The 24795-nt window shown below is 52.5% G+C and overlaps 1 protein-coding gene across 1 annotated transcript in view; it reads left to right on the top strand.

The window, feature by feature from the left end:
• The window catches only part of TOP2A (DNA topoisomerase II alpha), a 195197-nt gene that overhangs the window by 162015 nt on the left and 8387 nt on the right, over positions 1–24795 (top strand). The window contains exons 31-33 of the mRNA XM_075350156.1: positions 20786–20945; positions 21079–21155; positions 21315–21473. Of these exons, the coding sequence (XP_075206271.1) occupies positions 20786–20945; positions 21079–21155; positions 21315–21473 (396 nt within the window). The remainder of the gene's footprint in view (positions 1–20785; positions 20946–21078; positions 21156–21314; positions 21474–24795) is intronic.

Below are 24795 nucleotides of genomic sequence, written 5' to 3'. Positions count from 1 at the left end.
TGTGGGTGGAAGCCACAGCCTCCACCATCTCCGCAGTTCACATCCCGGGCGTAGAAAACTGGGAAGCAGATTTTCTCAGTCGCCAGGGCATGGACGCAGGGGAATGGCCTCTTCGACCGGACGTGTTTCAAGAGATTGTTGCCGCTGGGGGAAGCCGGACGTCGACCTATTGGCGTCCCGTCACAACAACAAGGTCCCGGCATTCATGGCACGTTCTCAAGATCACAGAGCTCTGGCGGCAGAAGCATTAGTTCAGGATTGGTCGCAGTTTCCACTGCCTCACGTATTCCTCCTCTGGCACTGCTGCCCAGAGTGTTACGCAGGATCAGATCCGACTGCCACCGCGCCATCCTCGTCGCTCCAGACTGGCCGAGGAGGTCGTGGTACCCGGATCTGTGGCATCTCACGGTAGGCCAACCGTGGACACTACCAGACCGGCCAGACTTGCTGTCTCAAGGGCCGTTTTTTCCATCTGAATTCTGCGGCCCTCAACCTGACTGCGTAGCCATTGAGTCCTGGATCCTAGCGTCTTCAGGGTTATCTCAAGAGGTCATTGCCACTATGAGACAGGCCAGGAAACCAACGTCCGCCAAGATCTACCACAGGACGTGGAAGATCTTCTTATTCTGGTGCTCTGATCAGAGTTTTACTCTCTGGCCATTCGCCTTGCCCACTTTCCGTCCTTCCTTCAATCCGGAATGGAAAAGGGGTTGTCTCTCGGTTCCCTTAAGGGACAAGTTTCGGCGCTTCTCTGTTTTTTTCAAAAGCGTCTAGCCAAACTCCCTCAGGTACGCACGTTCCTGCAGGGGGTTTGCCACATAGTCCCTCCTTACAAGCGTCGGCTAGAACCCTGGGATCGGAACAGGGTGATACCGGCTCTTCAGAAACCACCCTTCGAGCCAATGAGGGATATTCTCTTTCATGCCTTTCGCAGAGGGGGGTCTTCCTAGTGGCAGTCACGTCACTCCGCAGAGTGTCTGACATAGCAGCGCTGCCATGTAAAGTCGCCCTTCCTGGTGTTTCACCAGGACAAGCTGGTTCTGCGTTCGGTTCTGGAATTTCTCCCGAAGATGGTATCCTCTGTTCATCTCAATCAGGATATCTTCTTACCTTCTTTTTGTCTCATCCGGTTCACCAACGTGAAAAGGATTTGCACTTGTTAGGTCTGGTGAGAGCACTCAGACTCTACATTTCTCGTACGGCGCCCCTGCGCCGCTCGGATGCGCTCTTGTCCTTGTCGCTGACCAGCGTAAAGGGTCGCAAGCTCCCAAGTCAACTTGGCTCGGTGGATCAAGGAACCAATTCTTGAAGCCTACCGTTCTGCTGGGCTTCTGGTCCTTCAAGGCTGAAGGCCCATTCTCCCAGAGCCGTGGGTGCGTCCTGGGCGTTGCTGCACCAGGCTACGGCTCAGCAGGTGTGTCAGGCGACTACCTGGTTGAGTCTGCACGCTTTCACGGAGCACTATCTAGTGCATACCTACGCTCGGCAGATGCCAGCTTAGGTAGGCGACTCCTTCAGGCGGCGGTTGCCCACCTGTAGGAAGGAGCCGTTTTACGGCTCTTTTACCGGGGTATTATTTTACCCACCCAGGGACTGCTTTTGGACGTCCCAATTGTCTGGGTCTCCCAATGGAGCGACAAAGAAGAGGGGAATTTTGTTTGCTTACCGTAAATTCCTTTTCTTCTAGCTCCAATTGGGAGACCCAGCACCCGCCCCTGTTCCCTGCGGGCTGTTATTTCTTTGTGTACACATGTTGTTCAGATTGAATTGTTCTTGGTCATGGTTTCAGTTCTCCGAACATCCTTCGGATTGAATTTACCTTAGACCAATTTATAAGTTTCCTCCTTCCTGCTTTTGCACCAAAACTGAGGAGCCCGTGATGCACGGGAGGGTGTATAGCAGAGGGGAGGGGTTTACACTTTTAAGTGTAATACTTTGTGTGGCCTCCGGAGGCAGTAGCTATACACCAATTGTCTGGGTCTCCCAATTGGAGCTAGAAGAAAAGGAATTTACGGTAAGCAAACAAAATTCCCCTCTTTCTTCAGCGCTCTATTGGGAGACCCAGACGATTGGGGTATAGCTACTGCCCTCCGGAGGCCACACAAAGCACTACACTAAAAAGTGCAAGGCCCCTCCCCCTCTGGCTATACCCCCCCGTGGTATCACGGGTTCTCCAGTTTTAGCTTTGTGTGCGAAGGAGGTCAGACATCCACGCATAGCTCCACAGATTTTAGTCAGCAGTAGCTGCTGACTATTTCGGATGGAAGAAAAGAGGACACATATAGTGTCCCCAGCATGCTCCCTTCTCACCCCTGGATGGTGTTGTAAGGTTGAGGTACCTATTGCTGGTACGGAGGCTGGAGCCCACATGCTGCTTTCCTTCCACATCCCCCTGAGGGGCTCTGAGGAAGTGGGATCCTGCCGGCCTCAAAGCTCTGACGCCGGGCTCCATCCACAGACCCATTTGAACCTGCTGGATACGGAGCTGGAGTACCGTTCAGGGACATGGCCCTGCACCATTACAGGTACTCTGTGTCCCCGTACACACAGGCACAGCACACTCCAGACTTGCTGGGTGTGCTAGTGCGCCGGGGACAGTAAAGGGTTACAGTCACTGCAGCTTTGCTGAGTGACTTTGTGTTTTGGGAACTACCGCGCCGGACGCTCCGGGAGCGGCGGCGCGGCTGGGACTTGTAGTTCGCCGGGGACTGGGCGCCGACCGCGCTTTTACGGCGGCGGCGCTTATAACTCCAGTCCCCGGCTTCTGCGGCCTAGTGCCGCTTCGTTCCCGCCCCCTCCCTGTCACTCAGGGAAGGGGACAGGCGCTGAGCAATCAGCAGCGCCGAGGGCTGGAGCCTTTTTACATGCTCCAGCCCTCTCACTGCACACTGTCGGACGCCGGATTCCCGCTCTGCCTTGGGGGCACGCCCACGGCCCGCCCCTACTCACACGAGCTGGGGAAGAAGCCGGCAGCCATTACTGCAGAGCTCGGGGCACCAAGGCAGGACAGTGGCGATCATACACCCGCTTATAGGCGGGCGGTAAGAGGCACACATAGTGCTGACACGATATAACTGCAGTGTATACATGTGTTGTTTTTAACTACATAGGTCGCTATATGCCCGCTTGGGGAGCGACACATCAGCAGCAGGAAAGCAGGTGTGCTAAAGCACAGGCTTTCTAGGCTGCTTGTTTTGCACGACTGAGGTGTTCATTTGTGTTTATGCTGATATGCATTGCACTGTACAGTCGCTAGTCTTAGCTATATTCTTCTGGAATGGCTAGACTACAGCAGCAGAAAACCAAGGGTGCTGGGGCACAGGTTTTTTTCTATGCTGCTTGTATTGCATGGGCTGCAGTGTGCATTTGTACTTGTGCTTGTATGCTATACATTGCACTGTATGGTCACTCTTCTGGGCTATATTCCCCTAGATGACCAGTCTACAGCAGCAGAAGAGCAGAGGTGCCAGGGCACAGGCTTCTATGCTGCTTGGATTGCATGTACTGCAGTGTTCATTTGTACTTGTGCTTGTATGCTATACATTGCACTGTAGGGTCACTCTTCTGGGCTATATTCCCCTAGATGACTAGTATACAGCAGCAGAAGAGCAGGGGTGCCAGGGCACAGGCTTCTATGCTGCTTGTATTGCTTGTGCTGCAGTGGTCATTTGTACTTTATGCCTGTATGCTATACATTGCAATGTACGGTCACCAATCTTGGCTATATACTTCTAGATAGCTAGTCGGCAGCGGCAAAAAAGCAACACAGTTTTCAGTGCTGTTTTCTTCAGCGCTCTATTGGGAGACCCAGACAATTGGGTGTATAGCTACTGCCTCCGGAGGCCACACAAAGTATTACACTAAAAAGTGTAAGGCCCCTCCCCTTCTGGCTATACACCCCCCGTGGAATCACGGGTTCTCCAGTTTTAGCTTTGTGTGTGAAGGAGGTCATACATCCACGCATAGCTCCACGGTGTGTAGTCAGCAGTAGCTGCTAACTACTCGGATGGAAGAAAAGTGGGCACATATAGCGCCCCCAGCATGCTCCCTTCTCACCAGATGGTGCTTGAAAGGTTGAGGTACCTATTGCTGGTACAGAGGCTGGAGCCCCACATGCTGTTTTTCCTTCCACATCCCCCTGGAGGGCTCTGTGGAAGTGGGATCCTTCCGGCCACAAAGCCCTGAGGCCGGGCTCCATCCACAGACCCAGAACGAACCTGATGGATGTCGAGCATTGGTACAGTCAGGGACATGGCCCTGCATCTGTCAGGTACTCGGTGTCCCCGGCAGGCACAGAACGCTCCAGACTTGCTGGGCGTTATAGTGCGCCGGGGACATAAGCAATGGGGTTGTGTCACCTTAGTTATGGCTGGGTGACGGGTTATGTGTTTGGGAACTAGCGCCGACCGCTCCTGCGGCGGGGCGCAACTGCGACATGCAGGGCGCCGGGGACAGAGCGCCGACCGCGCTTTTACGGCGGCGGCGCTCCTAACTTTACTTCCCGGCTTTTGCGGCCTAGCGCCGCTTCGTTCCCGCCTCCGCCCTGTCAATCAGGGCGGAGGAGAGACGCTGTGCAATGGCCAGCGCCGGGGGCTGGAGCTTGATTTACATGCTCCAGCCCCCTCACGAGGCACAGTGAGAGCACGCTTTCCCGCTCTTCGTTTAGGAACGCCCAGAGCCGCCCCTCTTCCTCACAGGACGCCGGTAGCCATTATTCATGCGGTCCGGCTGGGGACAGGCAGGCAGGCTCTGGGAGACTCAGACAGGGCGTCTGGCGGCCACACACCCGCTCTGAGGCGGGCGGTAAGCAGGCTGAAAGCCCCTCTTGTGCCACAGTGATTCTATTTGTGTACTTTCTTCTGGTGCCATATAGATATTGTATATATATTTGCACTGTAGGGCGCTTCTTGGCTATAGACCCCATATTGCGCTGAGGAGACAGCAACATGTCCTCCACAAAACGCAAGGGTCCCAAGGCGCGGGCTGTGTACACTGTCTGTACTGTTTGTGGGACTGATCTACCGGCAGGCTCCACTGACCACCATTGTGTGCAATGTTCCGTGCCTGTAACGCTTCGTCAGCCGGAGGTGGCAGTAGTAACCCAGGCAGAGACGCCTGTAAGTCCTGCCCCAGTAACAGGGACAGATTTTGCAGTTTTGGCTGGTCAGATGGCTGTCACTATGACAAAAATCCTTGAGGCCTTGCAAACCAGGCCAATTACTCAGGCTCCGGACACGGCTGTGTCCTTGCCCCCTGGTCCCCCTCAATTGGAGCGAGTCTGTACTTCAAGGGGCTCTCATGTATCACAGGCTGATGGCTCTGACTCAGATGACGGCCCCAGCCAGCCCAAGCAAGCTCGCTTAGACAGACCCTCCACATCATCACATTGTTCAGGGTCTCACAGGGATGAGTCTCTCTATGATGAGACTGAAGAAAGTGGTCAGGTTTCGGACCATGAGACCACTCTCAATTTGGATACCCCTGATGGTGACGCTATGGTCAATGACCTTATTTCGGCCATCAATAGTGCGTTGGATATTTCTCCCCCAGCTCCCTCAGCAGAGGAAGCTGCTGCACAGCAGGAGAAATTCCATTTCTTGTATCCCAAGCGTAAATTGAGTGCCTTTTTAGACCACTCTGACTTCAGAGAATCTATCCAGAAACACCACGCTCAGCCATACAAGCGTTTTTCCAGACGCGCTAGGGATACACGTTATCCGTTTTCCCCTGACGTGATCAAACGCTGGACCCAGTGTCCAAAAGTGGATCCCCCTATTGCCAAGCTTGCGGCAAAATCTATAGTCGCGGTAGAGGATGGCGCTTCACTTAAAGACGCCAACGACAGACAGATGGACCTTTGGTTGAAGTCTATCTATGAAACTATCGGCGCGTCGTTTGCCCCTGCATTCGCGGCCGTGTGGGCACTCCAAGCTATTTCAGCTGGGTTGGCACAGGTAGAGGCTGTCATGCAGCCAGCAGTGCCAAAGGTGTCGACCCTAACCTCACAAATGTCTGCGTTTGCGACCTACGCTATCAACGCGGTTCTGGAATCTACGAGCCGTACGTCGTTGGCGTCCGCCAACTCCGTAGTGTTGCGCAGAGCATTGTGGTTAAAGGACTGGAAAGCAGACGCTAGTTCCAAAAAATGTTTAACCAACTTGCCATTATCTGGAGATAGACTGTTTGGCGAGCAGCTCGCTGAAATCATCAAACAGTCCAAGGGTAAAGACTCGTCCTTACCCCAGCCCAGATCAAACAAACCTCAGCAGAAAAAGTGGCAGCCGAGGTCTCGGCCCTTTCGAGGCTCAGGCAAGGCCCAATTTTCCTCATTCAAAGGGACGCAGAAAGAACAAAGGAGCTCTGATTCATGGCGGGCTCACTCACGACCCAAGAAAGCAAACGGAGGAACCGTTTCCAAAGCGGCTTCCTCATGACTTTCAGCCGCCTCCCTCCGCATCCTCGGTCGGTGGCAGGCTTTCCCGTTTTTGCGGCATTTGGCTGTCACTGGTCAAAGACCGGTGGGTGACAGACATTTTGTCGCGCGGGTACAGAATCGAGTTCAGTTCCCGTCCTCCACCTCGGTTCTTCAGAACCTCCCCACATCCCGACCGAGCGGATGCCCTTCTGCAGGCGGTGAGCTCACTAAGAGCAGAAGGAGTGGTAATCCCTGTCCCCCCTCAGGAACGAGGGCGAGGGTTTTACTCCAATCTCTTTGTGGTTCCAAAAAAGGACGGCTCCTTCCGTCCTGTTCTGGACCTAAAAAGGCTCAACAAGCATGTGAACGCCAGGAGGTTCCGGATGGAATCCCTCCGGTCTGTCATTGCGTCAATGTCTCAAGGAGATTTTCTGGCATCAATAGACATCAAGGATGCGTATCTCCACGTACCAATTGCTACAGAGCACCAACGTTTTCTACGTTTGGTAATAGGAGACGAACATCTTCAGTTCGTAGCTCTGCCATTCGGTCTGGCGACAGCCCCACGGGTTTTCACCAAAGTCATGGCGGCAGTGGTAGCAGTCTTGCACTCCCAGGGACACTCCGTGATCCCTTATCTGGACGATCTACTTGTCAAGGCACCCTCTCAGGAGGCATGCCAACTCAGCCTGAATGTTACGCTGGAGACTCTCCAGTCTTTCGGGTGGATCATCAACTTTGCAAAGTCAAATCTGTCACCAACTCAGTCTCTAACGTTTCTTGGCATGGAGTTCCATACTCTATCAGCGATAGTGAAGCTTCCGCTGACCAAGCAGAGGTCACTACAGATAGGGGTGCGGTCGCTTCTTCAGGGCCAGTCGCACTCCTTGAGGCGCCTCATGCACTTCCTAGGGAAGATGGTGGCAGCCATGGAAGCAGTTCCCTTTGCGCAGTTTCATCTGCGTCCTCTTCAATGGGACATTCTTCGCCAATGGGACGGGAAGTCGACATCCCTGGACAGAGAAGTCTCCCTTTCTCAGGCGGCCAAGGACTCTCTGCAATGGTGGCTTCTGCCCAACTCATTGTCACAGGGAAGATCCTTCCTACCTCCATCCTGGGCAGTGGTCACGACAGACGCGAGTCTGTCAGGGTGGGGAGCAGTCTTTCTCCACCACAGGGCTCAGGGGACGTGGACTCAGCAAGAGTCCACCCTGCAGATCAATGTTCTGGAGATCAGAGCAGTGTATCTGGCACTTCTAGCCTTCCAGCAGTGGCTGGAAGGAAGGCAGATCCGAATCCAGTCGGACAACTCCACAGCGGTGGCATACATCAACCACCAAGGAGGGACGCGCAGTCGGCAAGCCTTCCAGGAAGTCAGGCGGATTCTGACGTGGGTGGAGGACACAGCATCCACCATATCCGCGGTACACATCCCGGGCGTAGAAAACTGGGAAGCAGACTTCCTCAGTCGCCAAGGGATAGACGCAGGGGAATGGTCCCTTCACCCGGACGTGTTTCAGGAAATCTGTCGCCGGTGGGGGGTGCCGGACGTCGACCTCATGGCGTCTCGGCACAACCACAAGGTCCCGGCATTCATGGCGCGGTCGCGCGATCAAAGGGCTCTGGCGGCAGACGCCTTGGTCCAAGATTGGTCGCAGTTTCGACTCCCATATGTATTCCCGCCTCTGGCACTCTTGCCCAGAGTGTTGCGCAAGATCAGATCCGATTGCACCCGCGTCATACTCGTCGCCCCAGACTGGCCGAGGAGATCGTGGTACCCGGATCTGTGGCATCTCACGGTCGGCCGACCGTGGTCACTTCCAGACCGGCCAGACTTACTGTCCCAAGGGCCGTTTTTCCATCAGAATTCTGCTGCCCTGAACCTGACTGTGTGGCCATTGAATCCTGGATCCTAGCGTGTGCAGGATTGTCTCAAGGAGTTGTTGCTACCATGAGGCAGGCTAGGAAGCCCACGTCTGCCAAGATCTACCACAGGACGTGGAAGATTTTCTTATCATGGTGCTCTGCTCAGGGAGTGTCTCCCTGGCCATTTGCATTGCCTACTCTTCTTTCCTTCCTACAATCGGGGTTAGAAAAAGGCTTGTCGCTTGGCTCACTTAAAGGGCAAGTCTCGGCACTATCAGTGTTTTTTCAGAAGCGTCTGGCACGTCTGTCTAAGGTGCGCACGTTTCTACAGGGGGTTTGTCATATTGTACCCCCGTACAGGCGGCCGTTAGATCCATGGGATCTGAATAGGGTACTAGTTGCTCTACAGAAGCCGCCTTTCGAGCCTTTGAAAGAGGTTTCCTTTTCTCGCCTGTCACAGAAAGTGGTGTTTCTAGTGGCGATCACGTCTCTTCGGAGAGTGTCTGAGCTGGCAGCACTGTCATCCAAGGCTCCTTTCCTGGTGGTCCACCAGGACAAGGTGGTTTTGCGCCCCACTCCAGAATTTCTTCCTAAAGTAGTATCGGATTTCCATCTAAATCAGGACATTTGCTTACCTTCTTTCTGTCCTCATCCGGTTCACCGGTATGAAAAGGATTTGCATTTGTTAGATCTGGTCAGAGCAATCAGAATCTACATCTCCCGCACGGCGCCCTTGCGCCGCTCCGAGGCACTTTTTGTCCTTGTCGCTGGTCCGCGCAAGGGATTGCAGGCTTCTAAAGCCACCCTGGCTCGATGGATCAAAGAACCAATTCTGGAAGCCTACCGTTCGGCTGGACTTCCGGTTCCATCAGGGCTGAAGGCCCATTCAACCAGAGCCGTGGGTGCGTCCTGGGCATTACGCCACCAGGCTACGGCTCAACAGGTGTGCCAGGCAGCTACCTGGTCCAGTCTGCACACTTTCACCAAACATTATCAGGTGCATACCTATGCTTCGGCGGATGCCAGCCTAGGTAGAAGAGTCCTGCAGGCGGCGGTGGCTTCCCAGTAGGGGGGCGCTGTCTTGCAGCTCTGACAAGAGGTATTTCTTTACCCACCCAGGGACAGCTTTTGAACGTCCCAATTGTCTGGGTCTCCCAATAGAGCGCTGAAGAAGAAGGGAATTTTGTTACTTACCGTAAATTCCTTTTCTTCTAGCTCTTATTGGGAGACCCAGCACCCGCCCTGTTGTCCTTCGGGATTTTTGGTTTTGTTTGCGGGTACACATGTTGTTCATGTTGAACGGTTTGTCAGTTCTCCGATGTTATTCGGAGTTAATTTGTTTAAACCAGTTATTGGCTTTCCTCCTTCTTGCTTTGGCACTAAAACTGGAGAACCCGTGATTCCACGGGGGGTGTATAGCCAGAAGGGGAGGGGCCTTACACTTTTTAGTGTAATACTTTGTGTGGCCTCCGGAGGCAGTAGCTATACACCCAATTGTCTGGGTCTCCCAATAAGAGCTAGAAGAAAAGGAATTTACGGTAAGTAACAAAATTCCCTTCTTTATTACATGGGATGCTGTTCATGACACCGTCCCATTGTGTGCATGCTCCCCTGTAGCACGTCGTCTGCCGGGGTCTCTAGCACTTCGTCTGCCGGGGTCTCTACTAGTTGTGGCCAAAGAAACCTACTGTCAACCCTGTCCATGGACAGGGACGGAGTAGTCATAATATAGAGACTTGCACCCATGGGCAATCTACTTGAAACCGGGTGGTAACGCCATACGGAATGATCCTATACCGTCCATCAATGGAGGGTTGGATCTTTCTCCCTCAGCTCCCCCAGTGGAGATAGGAGACGAACAGGAGAAGTTCCTTTTCAGTGTCTCACGCAGATATTGAGTATTTTTCTGGCCACGCTGACTTCAGAGAAGCAGTCCAGGAACACCACGCTTACCAGATAAGCGTCTTCTCCAAACGTTTTTAGGATACACGTTATCCCTTTTTTCCCCTGACGTGGTCAGCGCTGGACCCAGGGTCCAAAGGTGGATTCTCCAATCTCCAGGCTTGCATATAGAGCCATAGTTGCACTGGAGATGGGGCTTCACTTCAAGATGCCATTCACAGACAGATGGACTCTGGTTGAAATCTGTCTAGGAGGCTATCGGCGTGTCGGTTGCTCCGGCATCCACAGCCGTATTGGCAACCTAACCTTTTCTGCTGTTCTTGCGCAGCTGACCTTGAGCAGGGACATCTGTACCGCAGAGGCGTCCGTAACCCCGCAATGTCTGCACTGCGACTTACCCTGTTAATGCTGTCCTAAAAGTACAGTCGAGGTTTCGGTCCTTCCCAAGCTCCGGCAGGTCCCAATTGTCCTCGTGCAAAAGGGCTACAAAACCTCAGACGGGCTCAGATTCCGGCCGGGCTCAATCTCGCCCAAGGAAGGCAGTCGGAGGAACCGCTACCAAGGCGGTCTCCTCAGGACTCTCAGCTCTCTCTCTCTCTCTCTCCGCATCCGCGGTTGATGGCAGACTCCCCCGCCTTTGGCGACATTTAGCTGCCACAGGTCACAGACCGGTGGGTGACAGACATTGTGCTCACGTGCACAGGACAGTGTTCTGTTCTCGTCCTCCGACTCCATTCTTCAGAACGGCCCCACCTCTCCACCGAGCAGATGCCCTGCTGCAGGCGGTGGACGCTCTAAGAGCAGAAGGAGTGGTGATCCCTGTCCCCCCTCAGGAACGAGGGCGAGGGTTTGTACTCCAATCTCTTTGTGGCTCCAAAAATGGACGGTTCCTTCCGTCCTGTTCTGGTTCTGAAACTGCTCAACGAGCATGCGAACGCCAGGCGGTTCCGGATGGGATCCCTCCGATCCGTCATTGCCTCAATGTCTCGAGGAGACTTCCTTGCCTCAACAGACATCAAAGATGCCTATCTCCACGTGCCAATTGCTACGGAGCACCAACGTTTTCTACGTTTTGTGATAGGAGACGAACATCTTCTGTTCGTAGCTCTGCCATTCAGTCTGGCGACAGCCCCACGGGTGGGCACCAAGGTCATGGCAGCAGTGGTAGCAGTCTTGCACTCTCACGGACACCCGGTGATTCCGTACTTGGACGATCTACTCGTCAAAGCAACCTCCCTCGAGGCATGCCAACGCAGCCTGAATGTTACGCTGGAGACTCTCCAGACTTTCGGGTGGATCATCAATTTGGCAAGGTCAAATCTGTCTCCGACTCAATCACTAACGTATCTCGGCATGGAGTTTCATACTCTATCAGCCATAGTGAAGCTTCCGCTGAACCAGCAGCGTTCACTGCGGACAGAGGTGCAGTCTCTCCTTCAAGGCCAGTCGCACCCCTTAAGGCGCCTCATGCACTTCCTAAGGAAGATGGTGGCAGCCATCGAGGCAGTTCTCTTTGCGCAGTTTCATCTGCGCCAACGGCAATGGGACATTCTCCGCCAATTGGATGGGCAGTCAACCTCCCTGGACGGGAAGTCTCCCTTTCCCTGACGGCCGAGGACTCTCTGCAATAGTGGCTTATTCCCACCTCATTGCCATAGCCCCCATCCTGGGCAGTGGTCACGACAGATACGAGTCTGTCAGGGTGGGGAGCAGTTTGTCTCCGCCACATGGCTCAGGGGACGTGGACTCAGCAGGAGTCCACCCTTCATGGAAATCGGGGCAGGGTATCTTACCCTATTAGCTTTCCAAAAGTGGCTAGAAGGGAGCAGATCCGAATCCAGTCGGACATCTCCACAGCGGTGGCATACATCAACCACCAAGGAGGGACACGCAGTCAGCAGCCTTCCAGGAAGTCCGGCGAATCCTCATGGGGGTGGAGGACACAGCATCCACCATATCCGCAGTTCACATCCCGGGCGTAGAAAACTGGGAAGCAGGCTTCCTCAGTCGCCAGGGCATGGACGCGGGGGAATGGTCCCTTCACCCGGACGTGTTTCAGGAAATCTGTTGCCGCTGGGGGGGGGGCCGGACGTCGACCTAATGGCGTCTCGGCACACCAACAAGGTCCCGGCATTTATGGCACGATCGCGCGATCACAGAGCTCTGGCGGCAGACGCCTTAGTGCAAGATTGGTCGCAGTTCCGGCTCACATATGTGTTTCCACCTCTGGCACTCTTGCCCAGAGTACTGCGCAAAAATCAGATCCGATTGCAGCCGCGTCATACTCGTCGCACCAGACTGGCCGAGGAGATCGTGGTACCCGGATCTGTGGCATCTCACGGTCGGCCGACCGGGGTCACTACCAGACCGACCAGACTTACTGTCTCAAGGGCCGTTTTCTCCATCGGAATTCTGCGGCCCTGAACCTGACTGTGTGGCTTGTGTGTCCTGGATCCTAGCGTCTTCAGGATTATCCCAAGGGGTCGTTGCCACCATGAGACAGGCTAGGAAGCCCACGTCTGCTAAGATCTACCACAGAACGTGGAAGGTTTTCTTAATCTGGTGCTCTACTCAGGGAGTGTCTCCCTGGCCATTTGCATTGCCTATCTTTCTTTCCTTCCTACAATAGGAGTTAGAAAAGGGCTTGTCGCTAGACTCCCTCAAAGGGCAAGTCTCAGCACTATCCGTGTTTTTTCAGAAGCGTCTAGCACGTCTTTCTAAGGTGCGCACGTTCCCGCAGGGGGTTTGTCATATCGTACCCCCGTACAAGCGGCCGTTGGATCCATGGGATCTGAACAGGGTTCTAGTGGCTCTCCAGAAGCCGCCTTTCGAGCCTCTGAAGGAAGTTTCCTTTTCTCGCCTGTCACAGAAGGTGGCGTTTCTCGTTGCGATCACATCGCTTCGGCGAGTGTCTGAGCTGGCAGCTCTGTCATCCAAGGCTCCCTTCCTGGTGTTTCACCAGGACAAGGTAGTGCTGCGCATCATTCCGGAGTTTCTCCCTAAGGTAGTATCCTCGTTTCATCTTAATCAGGATATCTCCTTACCGTCCTTTTGCACTCATCCGGTTCACCGGTATGAGAATGATTTACGTTTGCTAGATCTGGTGAGAGCACTCAGAATCTACATTTCAAGCACGGCGCCCGTACGCCGTTCCGATGCTCTTGTCGCTGGTACGCGCAAGAGGTTGCAGGCTTCTAAAGCCACCCTGGCTCGATGGATCAAAGAACCAATTCTGGAAGCCTACAGTTTTGCAGGGCTTCCGGTTCTTTCAGGGCTGAAAGCCCATTCAACCAGAGCCGTGAGTGCGTCCTGGGCGCTACGACACCAGGCTTCGGCTCAACAGGTGTGCCAGGCAGTTACCTGGTCGAGTCTGCACACTTTCACCAAACATTATCAGGTGCATACCTATGCTTCGGCGGATGCCAGCTTAGGTAGAAGAGTCCTGCAGGCGGCAGTGACATCCCCGTAGGGGAGGGCTGTTTGCAGCTCTAACATGAGGTATCTCTTTACCCACCCAGGGACAGCTTTTGGACGTCCCAATCGTCTGGGTCTCCCAATAGAGCGCTGAAGAAGAAGGGAATTTTGTTACTTACCGTAAATTCCTTTTCTTTGTCGCTCCATTGGGAGACCCAGACAATTGGGTGTATAGCTATTGCCTCTGGAGGCCACACAAAGTATTACACTTAAAAGTGTAAGGCCCCTCCCCTTCTGGCTATACACCCCCAGTGGGATCACTGGCTCACCAGTTTTGTGCTTTGTGCGAAGGAGGCAACACATCCACGCATAGCTCCACTTTTTAGTCAGCAGCAGCTGCTGACTATGTCGGATGGAAGAAAAGAGGACACATATAGTGTCCCCAGCATGCTCCCTTCTCACCCCACTGTATGTCGGAGGTGTTTGTAAGGTTGAGGTACCCATTGCGGGTACGGCGGCAGGAGCCCACATGCTGATTCCTTCCCCATCCCTTTTTACAGGGCTCTGGGTGAAGTGGGATTTACCGGTCTCCAGGCACTGAGACCGTGCTCCATCTACAGCCCCTGGAGAAGATGCTGGATGGAGCGGAGTACATCAGGGACATGGCCCTGCTTCCTCAAGGTACTCTGTGTCCCCGTGCATTTGGCGCTCACACCGCAGCATGCTGGGTGTTGTAGTGCGCCGGGGGACATCAGCGCTGCGGCGCCTGTGCCATGGCCTCATTCAGCTTTGCTGAAGCAGGCTCACTTATGGGAATTGGTCGCGCCGGCCGCTGGGACTGCGGCGCGGCTGGCACTTGTAGTGCGCCGGGGACTTCAGCGCGGCCTGCGCTTTTACGGCGGCCGCGCTGATAACTAGAGTCCCCGGCTTTTGCGGCCTGCTTCCGTTCGTTCCCGCCCCCAGACCTGCCAGTCAGGAGAGGGGCGGGACGCTGGCCACTTCCAGGAATCGGTCGCGCCGGCCGCTGGCAGCGGCGCGGCTGGCACTTGTGGTGCGCCGGGGACTTCAGCGCGGCCCGCGCTTTTACGGCGGCCGCGCTGATAACTAGAGTCCCCGGCTTTTGCGGCCTGCTTCCGTTCGTTCCCGCCCCCAGACCTGCCAGTCAGGAAAGGGGCGGGACGCTGGCCACTTCTAGGGCGGTCGCGCCGGCCGCTGGGACTGCGGCGCGGCTGGCACTTGTGGTGCGCCGGGGACTTCAGCGCGGCCCGCGCTTTTACGGCGGCCGCGCTGTTAACTCGAGTCCCCGGCTTCTGGGCCTAGTCTCCCTTCGTTACCGCCCACAGCCCTGACAGTCAGGGTAGGGGCGTGACGCTGCATAGAGCAGAGCTGAGAGCTGGAGTATGTTTTGCATACTCCACCCCTCTCACTGTGTGCACTGTGAATCCGGATTCCCGCACTTTCTCAGGCACGCCCACGGCTTCCTTCTCTACAAGGACACCGGCAGCCATTAGTGTCAGTTTCTGTACGATACAGAGACAAGTGTGGAAGACCCTGGCATTCTGATAGTCACACAATCGCTGTAACAGGCGTTAAGCAGCACCTGTGGTGCTAACCCCACTAGTGCAGAAGTGCACTTATAGATATGCTTGTACTATATACATTGCACTGTTTGGTCGCACGTTGTATATACCCTCCTGGATTATGCGGAGGAGTTATCAGCATATTCTCTGTGTAAAACAAAGGTGCAGAACCACATGTTTTTCTATACAGCTGGTACAGCATGTACGGCTATACGGCCGGCAGGTACATAGACTCCCATTGTATGCACTAATGGCCAGGGGATGAGGACGGTGTCTGCAGTATTTACTGACAGTTTTTCTGAGACTATGGCTATGATACTAGAAGCCTAGCAGTCCGGACATGTCTCTCACAATATGGGCACTGTTGAATCATTGATCCATGGCCCCCCTCAGTGTGAATAACTAACAGCTCCGGGAATGTCACACGCATCCCAGAGTCACGGCTCTGCACGGACGTCAGTCCCAGACAGCCTAAGTGGGCTCGCTATGAGCGGCCTCGGTTTCATCAGGGTCCTAACAGAAGGACTCGCTGTGTAATGAGGCGGAAGTAGCGGCTCAGGATTCTGATCCTGAGACCGCTCTCAATCTGGATACACCTGATTGTGACGCCATAGTAAATAATCTTATAGCGTCCATCTATAGAATGTGGGTTATTTCTCACAACTCCTCCAGTGGAGGAGTCAGCTTCACGTATTTTTCTGGACCACTCTGCCTTCAGAGAGGCAGTCCAGGAACACCACGCTTATCCAGATATGCGCTTCTCCAAACGGCTTAGGATACACGCTATCCCTGTCCCCTGACTTGGTCAAGGACTGGACCCAATGTCCCGAGCGGCATCCTCCAATCTCCAGGCTTGTAGCTAGATCCATAGTTGCAGTGGGAGATGGAACTGCAAACTCAAAGATGCCACTGACAGACAGATGGATCTCTGGTCGAAAGCCATCTATGAGGCTGTCGGCGCACCGTTGGCTCCGGCATTCTCTCCCTTGGGGCACTCCAAGCTATTTCAGCTTGTCTTACACAGATTGACACGGTTACACGTACATCTGTGCCGCAGGTGGCATCCTTAACCTCTCAAATGTCTGCATTTGTTTCTTACGCGATTCAGGTTGTCCTGGACTCTGCGAACCGTGCGGCGGTAGCCTCCGCTACTCCGTGTTTTTAAGCAGAGCCTGGTCTGCTCGTTAAGTGAATGGAAGGCAGATTCTGCTTCCAAAAAAGGTTGCCTAACCAGTTGCCTTTTTCTGCTGACCGACTGTTTGGTGAGCGTTGGATGTAACCATCAAACAGTCCAGGGGTAAGGATTCATCCTTTCCTCAGCCCGGACACAACAAACCCCAACAGAGCAAGAGGCAGTCGGGGTTTTCGGCCTTTTCGAGGCTCGGGCAGGTCCCATTTTTCCTCGTCCAAGGTGGACTCAAAAGGATCAGAGGAGCTAAGATTCTTAGCGGGCTCAGTCTCGCCCAAAAAAGCGACAGTCGGAAAACCCGCTTCCAAGGCGGCTTCCTCATGACTTGCGGCCTCGGTCGGTAGCAGGCTCTCCCGCCTTGGCGATATTTAGCTGCCATAGGTCAATGACCATTGAGTGTGAGACATTCTGTCTCACGGGTACAGGATAGAGCTCACTTCTCGTCCTCCAACTCGATTCTTCAGAATTTCTCCACCTCCCGGCCGGGCCGCTGCTCTTCTGCAAACAGGGTGCACTCTATAGGCAGAAAGAGTGATGACCCCCGTTCCTCTTCAGGAACAAGGTCACGGTTTTTACCCCAAATTCTTTGCGGTACCTATAACAACGGGCCGTTCCGTCCCGTTCTGGATCTAAAAATGCTCAGCAAGCTCGTGGACACCAGGCGGTTCCGGATGGAATCCCTCCGCCATGTCATCGCCTCAAGGTCCCAAGGATATTTCCTAGCATCATTAGGCATCAAGGATGCTTATCCACACGTGCCGATTGATCCAGAGCACTAGCGTTTCTACGCTTCGTTATAGGAGACGAACACCCTCTGTTCGTAGCTCTACCTTCCGGCTAGCGACAGTCCAACTGGTCTTCGCCAAGGTCAGGGCAGCAGTAGTCACAGTCCTGCACTCTCAGGGTCACTCTGTGGTCCCGTATTTAGACGATCTACTTGTCAAGGCACTCTCTTAGGAAACATGCCAACACTGCCCGAACGTTGCGCTGGAGACTCTCTAGAGTTTTGGGTGGATCATCAACTTTTTAAAGTCAGATCCGACCCCGACCCTATCGATAACATATCTAGGCATAGAGTTTCTTACTCTCTCAGCGATAGTGAAGCTGCCGCTAGACAAACAGCATTCACTACGGGCTGCAAGCTCTTCTTTAAGAACCAGTCGCACACATTGACACGCCTCATGCACTTCCTACGTAAGATGGTAGCAATGGAGGCAGTTCCTTTCGCGCAGTTTTACTGCGTCCACTACAATGGGACATTCTCCGCCAATGGGACGAGGAGTCGACGTCCCTCAACAGAGTCGTCGTTCTTCTCAGGCGGCCAAGGAATCTCTACGGTGGTGGCTTCTTCTCACCTCTTGGTCAAAAAGAAGGTCCTTCCTATCCCCGTCCTGGGCGATAGTTACGACAGACGCGAGTCTATCAGGGTGGGGAGCAGTTTTTCTCCACTACAGCGCTCAGGGTACGTGGACTCAGCAAGAGTCCACTCTTCAGATCAATGTTCTTGAACACAGAGCAGTGTATCTTGCCCTACAATCCTTCCAACAGCGGCTGGAAAGCAAGCATATCCGACTTCAGTCGGACAGCTCCACAGCGGTGGCATACATCAACCACCAAGGAAGAACGCGCAACCGGCAAGCCTTCCAGGAAGTCCGGCAGGTTCTGATGTGGGTGGAAGACACGGCATCCACCATATCCACAATTCACATCCCAAGTGTGGAAACTAGGAAGCTGACTTCCTAAGTCGCTGAGGTGTGGCCGAAAGAGTATGGTCTCCTCACCCGGACGGGTTTCAGGAGATCTGGCGCCGCTGACAGAGGCCGGACGTCGATCTAATGGCGTCACGGCACAACAACAATGTGCCAGCTTCATGGCACGGTTTCACAATCATCGAGCTCTGGCGGCAAACGCCTTAGTTCAGCATTGGTCGCAGTTCCAGCTACCTTAGGTGCCACCTCTGGCATTGTTGCCCAGAGTACTGCGCTAGATCAAGACCGACTGCGGCCGCGCCATCCTCGTCGCTACAAATTGGCCGAGGATGTTGTGGTACTCGGTTCTGTGGTGCCTCACGGTAGGCTAACCGGGGGCACTACCAGACCAATCAGACTGGCTGTCTCAAGGGCCATTCTTCCATTTGGATTCTACGGCCCTCAACCGGATGGTGTGGCATTGAGTCCTGGAACCTAGTGTCGTCAGGATTACCTCAGGACGTGGTTGCCACCATGAGACAGGCTAGCATACCAACGTCCGCCAAGATTGACCACAGGACGTGGAAGATGTTCTTATCTCGGTGCTCGGCGCAGGGTGTTTCTCCCTGGCCGGTTGCATCGTCTATGTTTCCTTCCTTCCTGCAATCTAGGTAGGAAAATGGGTTGTCGCTCAGTTCCCTTTAGGGACAAGTCTCAGCGCTATCTGTATTTTTTCAGAAACGACGACTTCCTCAGGTACGCACGTTCCTACGGGGAGTTTGTCTTCTCAGCACTCCGTACAAGCGGCCGTTAGAGCCCTGAGATCTGAACAAGGTTCTAATTGCTCTCCAGATGCCGCCTTTCGAGCCTTTGAAGGATGTCTCCCTTCCCGTTTTTCACGGGAAGTGGCCTTCTAGTAACGGTCTCGTCTCTTAGGAGAGTTTCCGAGCTAGCAACGCTCTCATACAAACTCCCTTCCTGGTCCTTCACCAGGACAGGGTAGTTCTGCGTCCGGTTCCGGAATTTCTCCCTAAGGTGGTATCCCATTTTCATATCAATCAGGATATCACCTCACCTTCTTTGTGTCCTCGTCCAGTCCATCAATTTCAGAAAGATTTGCATCTGTTGGTTCTGGTGAGAGCACTCAGGTTCTACTTCCCGCATGGCGCTCCTGCGCCACCCGGATGCACTCTTTGTCCTTGTCGCTGGTCGGCGTAAACAGTCGCAAGCTTCCAGATCCACCCTTGCTCGGGGGCTCGAGGAACCAATTCTTGAAACCTACAGTTCTACTGGGCTTCTGGTTCTCTCAAGGCCGAAGGCCCATTCTACCAGAGCCGTGGGTGCATCCTGGGCATTACGGCACCAGGCTACGGCTCAGCAGGTGTGTCAGGCACCCACCTGGTCGAGTCTACTTACTTTTACCAAGCATTATCAGATGCATACCTACGCTTCGGCAGACGCCAGCCTAGGTAGATAAGTCATTCAGGCGGCGGTTGGCCACCTGTAGGAGAGGGCCGTTTGACGGCCCTATCATGAGGTATTCTTTTACCCACCCAGGGATTGCTTTTGGACATCCCAATTGTCTGGGTCTCCCAATGGAGCGACAAAGAAGAAGGGAATTTTGTTTACTTACCGTAAATTCCTTTTCTTCTAGCTCCAATTGGGAGACCCAGCACCCGCCCTGTTTTCTCGGGGTTTTTCTGTTTTTTCGGGTACACATGTTGTTCATGTGGTATGGTTCAGTTCTCCGATGTTTCCTCGGATTGAATTGGTCTTTAAACCAGTTATTGGCTTTCCTCCTTCTTGCTTTGGCACTAAAACTGGTGAGCCAGTGATCCCACTGGGGGTGTATAGCCAGAAGGGGAGGGGCCTTACACTTTTAAGTGTAATACTTTGTGTGGCCTCCAGAGGCAATAGCTATACACCCAATTGTCTGGGTCTCCCAATTGGAGCTAGAAGAAAAGGAATTTACGGTAAGTAAACAAAATTCCCTTCTTCTTCTAGCTCTTATTGGGAGACCCAGCACCCGCCCTGTTGTCCTTCGGGATTTCTTGGTTGTTTGCGGGTACACATGTTGTTCATGTTGAACGGTTTTTCAGTTCTCCGACGTTATTCGGAGTTAATTTGTTTAAACCATTAATTGGCTTCCTCCTTCTTGCTTTGGCACTAAAACTGGAGAACCCGTGATACCACGGGGGGGTATAGCCAGAGGGGGAGGGGCCTTGCACTTTTTAGTGTAGTGCTTTGTGTGGCCTCCGGAGGGCAGTAGCTATACCCCAATCGTCTGGGTCTCCCAATAAGAGCTAGAAGAAAAGGAATTTACGGTAAGTAACAAAATTCCCTTCTTTTTGGACAAACGCATGAATTTTTTTAACCCCTTAGATAAAAGTAAAGCTATACATGTTTACTGTCGATGAACTCGTACTGACTTCAGGCATCACACTGAGACATCAGTTTTACCGTATAGTGAACATGGTGAATAAAATATTCCAAAAACTATTATGCAATCGCACTTTTTTTTTTTGCCGTTTTCCAATACACTTTGTGGTAAAACTTATGGTTTCATTTAAAAGAAGAACTTGTCCCGTAAAAATTAAGCCCTCATATGGCAAGAGTGACAGAAAAATAAAGTTACTGCTCTCTGAAGAAGGGGAGTGGGAAAAAAACCCGGAAAATCGCCCGGGGTGAAGGGGTTAATTAACTTAGCTGACTAATTTTTTATTCTTTGCAGCAAATGTGAAATATGTGATGGATTCAGATGATGACGTGAATAAGTCTCATGACGAGAGTGATCTTGACAGTGACGCTCAGTTTGACCCCTGCGTGGTTTCAGACGATGACTCTTTTGAAGTTTCCAAACCAGTCAAAAAACCTAAAGCTCCCGCAGCAAAGTATGTACTCCCCTGACCTTCAGTCTCGTGGGCAGTAAGATGCCTGTGTCCTATAGACTGATGGATAGTATGGGACTATTTACCAGCAGGATTTTATTTATAGATTTTTTTTAAATTTTTTTACTTTAAATAGGAAAGTTAAGAAAGATCCCAGTCCAGACAAAGATAAAGAAACTATTCCTGAGATATCACCTGAACCTCCTAAACCAGGTATGTACTAATCCTGCTCATGTACCTTTTATGATTGAGGGTTACTAGGTGGCTATTTGGATAAAAAGTGATGCTTCGGATATATTTGGTGTAGCTTTAAAACTGTTACAAGATGTTTCTTTAAAATAGCTTTTTTGGGGTTTGTTTGTTTTTTTACAGTGGTGTCCCTGGTAATAGACAGTGATGATGAGGCTGTAACTAAAACATCAGTGACTGTGACTGCTCCAGCGGCAGCTAAAAAGAAACTACATCCTGCACCCGAGAAAGCTGCTCCGAAAAAGCGTGTCAAAAAGGCAGAGTTGACCGCTGCAAAGAAAGGTATGTAAGAGTATAGACAGGACGAAGGCGAATAAGTATCTAGAGTATGGTCTACTACTCTTCATTCCGAATAGCGTGTGCAATGCAAGTCAATAGGGAATACTCGCAATGTAACGAGTAAGGCTAGGTTCACATTTCCGTCAGTTTGTATCAGTCACAATCCGCTGCTCTGGTAAACAACAGAATCCGTTTGGCAAGTTCTGTTGTTCCCATATACTTGTATGAGCTGCGGATTGTGACTGATGACGTTGCGTTGCATCCCCCGCTCGACTGATCAGTCGTGGAACGACTGACGGTCGAGCGGCAGGAACGCAGAGTGTAACTGTGAGGTAAATCCGGAGAGATGACGATAAATCATGATATTCAAGTATGTCAGGAAGCCCTCTCCTGGTGTCAACCCCCCTTTCCTTCACACAACTGGTTTAGCAACAAACTCCATGGCCATGTCCTGTGATATGGAAATTAGGTGGCTTTGGGACAATGGACACAGGATGACTCCCTGCCGTCACCCTGTAGTAGGAGCTGCTATCTAATTAGCAAGGCTCTGGAAATAGCCAGACAGAACGACTCCAGTAAAAAATGGTTCATATCTCGCAAGCCATATTTCCGATAAATATGGCAACCATAAAAATGGTGTCTCCGCATGTGGACGATGCCGGCACCCCCTTTTTATGGGAGCAGGACATTGGGAAATGCCCCAGGCGTGATATCAGCCAATGGGGAACTGGCAGACAGGTCATGAGTCCCCTCGTTCTGTAGCTAAATTCATAACTGTCACAATGAGAGCATTGGCGTCCGCCTACGACGCTCCCAGGCAAAGTTATGGCCAATATCCCCTTTGCTGGATAATTCTGATCCATGCAGGGGGAGTGGCAGTGCTCCCTGTGAGGTCACGAAGGTAGGAGGGGACCTGGATCTGCCCAGGTTGATAACCCTACTTCGGCCATTTTCCAGCGTTCTTCTCGCTGGGGGCACGTGTAGGAAACATCTGTGGGAGTTCCTGGAAACCTGGTCTACAGCGCCCCCCTGTGGCCAGACGCACAAGGTAACTGATTGAATTGCATACCTGTTTGTAAAACATGCTTTATCTGTAACTGTACTCTGACATATGTATATTCTGTAGATTCCCTATTGTATATATTGTAGTTTCTAGTGTGCTTTAGGCTGATTAAATTATATAATTAATCTTGGGCTGTTCTGTTATCTCGATCTAGAATCCCACGTCTGTGTGTTCGGCTAATAGTTACCGTAAATCGGTTGGTGGCAGCGAATTGTGCCAAGGATTATTGTGGGGAGGCCAGTGAGATTCGGGGAGATTTTATATATTCCGCCCGCGGAGGTCGGGGGAATATATACCTTACTCTCACCGGGGACCCTTCAATAATCGGCATAAGTAGTATAGCGGCCTCCTTGCTTATTGTCGGGCAATTCCATAATTGGCCTGACTATAAGAGGGGCGCTAGAGAGCGCGTCACGTGCTCTGTCTGTCGGTCGGGAGGTATAAAGGAGGGGTGACCCCCCACTTGTTACCCCCCGATTGTGACGTACTGGTAGCCAGCGCGGGGGATTTCTGAGTGACCCCCCCGGTGGTTTGTGACAGTAACGTTTTTTGAGCAGCAGAATCCTTAGGATTTCGCTGCGCATGCTCTCTCTGGCTCCCTGCACACGTAACCAGGGTACACATCGGGTTACTAAGTAAAGAACTTTGCTTAGTTACCCGATATTTACCCTGGCTACGTGTGCAGGGAGCCCGACACTTCCCCGCTCCCTTCCGCACTCCACATGTACACACGCACACACAGACACGCGCGCGCACACACGCTCACCTGTCCCCAGCCATGCAGTCCCCGGCACTGACGTCCTCAGCGCCATGGCCCCGTTCGGCTCCACCCACCCTACACTTCACCCCCCCCCCCCCCGCACACATTCTCTGCGGTCGAACGATCAGCTGATCACCCGGCGGCCGGCTGCTGTGAGCGTTGGCTGATCACCCGGCGGCCGGCTGCTGTGAGCGATCAGCTGATCGCTCTCATTAGCAGGCCGCCGGGAGATCATCTGTTCGCTCTCAAAAGCCGGTTGGCTATTGTGAACGATCAGCTGATCGCTCTCTTTTACAACGGAGTCCGACAATGAATTCTAATTCTTGTCATCCGTTGCACAACGCATCAGTCACAAGCGTCAAGCAACGCATGTGACTGATGCAAAACAACGGAAATCTGAACCTAGCCTAACCCGAATTCCACACTATTCGCACAAATAGTACGGCATTCGGGTTACTCCGTTTATGGGTTTTTGTTTTAGAAAAAAAAAATTGACATATATATTTTTTTTTTTTATTGATAAGGAATGTATGACGCAGAACCTGCTTCTCAGATGCCATCTGCCAGATATGTAGTGTATTGTAGCTGGCATCTGCTTATGAAAGCAGTGTCCAGAGCTTTCTCTGATTTACTGGCATTTTAAGCAGTTACACTACAGCACTCTGATGGCATTTGAAGGGAATCTGTCACCAGGTTTGTGCTCCCTCATCTGAGAGCAGCATGATGTAGAGTCAGACCCTGATTCCAGCGATGTGTCACTTACTGAGCTGTTTGCTGTCATCTTGATAAAATCACTGTTTTCTCTGCTGCAGATCTAGCACTTATACAAAGCTCATGTATATGCTGGACTACCTGGCAGCATGCCAAGTAGTCCTCTAATGATGATTTACTGCTGATTAATCAGTGATTTTATCACAACTACATTAAGCAGCCCAGTAAGCGACACATTGCTGGAATCGGGGTCTCTGACTTTACATCATGCCACTCTCAGATTAGGTGGCAAAAACCTGGTGACAGATATAATATCTACACCTCATGTGTTGTCTCTTATATCCCCCCCCCCTTCAAATGTGATAATGCAGTATGTAATGCAAGCGATCAATTGCAGGTTCATCAATATACAGTGATACCTTGGTTTACGAGATCAATCCGTTCTGGGAGTGTGCTTGTAAACAGTTTCTCATCTAGCAAAGCAAAATTTCTTCGGCGCTCCATTGGGAGACCCAGACGATTGGGTGTATAGCTACTGCCTCCGGAGGCCACACAAAGCATTACACTAAAAAGTGTAAGGCCCCTCCCCTTCTGGCTATACACCCCCAGTGGGATCACTGGCTCACCAGTTTTCTGCTTTGTGCGAAGGAGGTCAGACATCCACGCATAGCTCCACTGTTTAGTCAGCAGTAGCTGCTGACTATATCGGATGGAAGAAAAGAGGGCCCATATAGGGCCCCCAGCATGCTCCCTTCTCACCCCGCTTGTGGTTTGTAAGGTTGAGGTACCTA

This window comes from Anomaloglossus baeobatrachus, chromosome 5 (assembly GCF_048569485.1).
Source record: "Anomaloglossus baeobatrachus isolate aAnoBae1 chromosome 5, aAnoBae1.hap1, whole genome shotgun sequence".
NCBI lineage: Eukaryota > Metazoa > Chordata > Amphibia > Anura > Aromobatidae > Anomaloglossus > Anomaloglossus baeobatrachus.
Note: the sequence above shows the minus strand (reverse complement) of the source record. Positions and strands in the feature narration are given on the sequence as shown.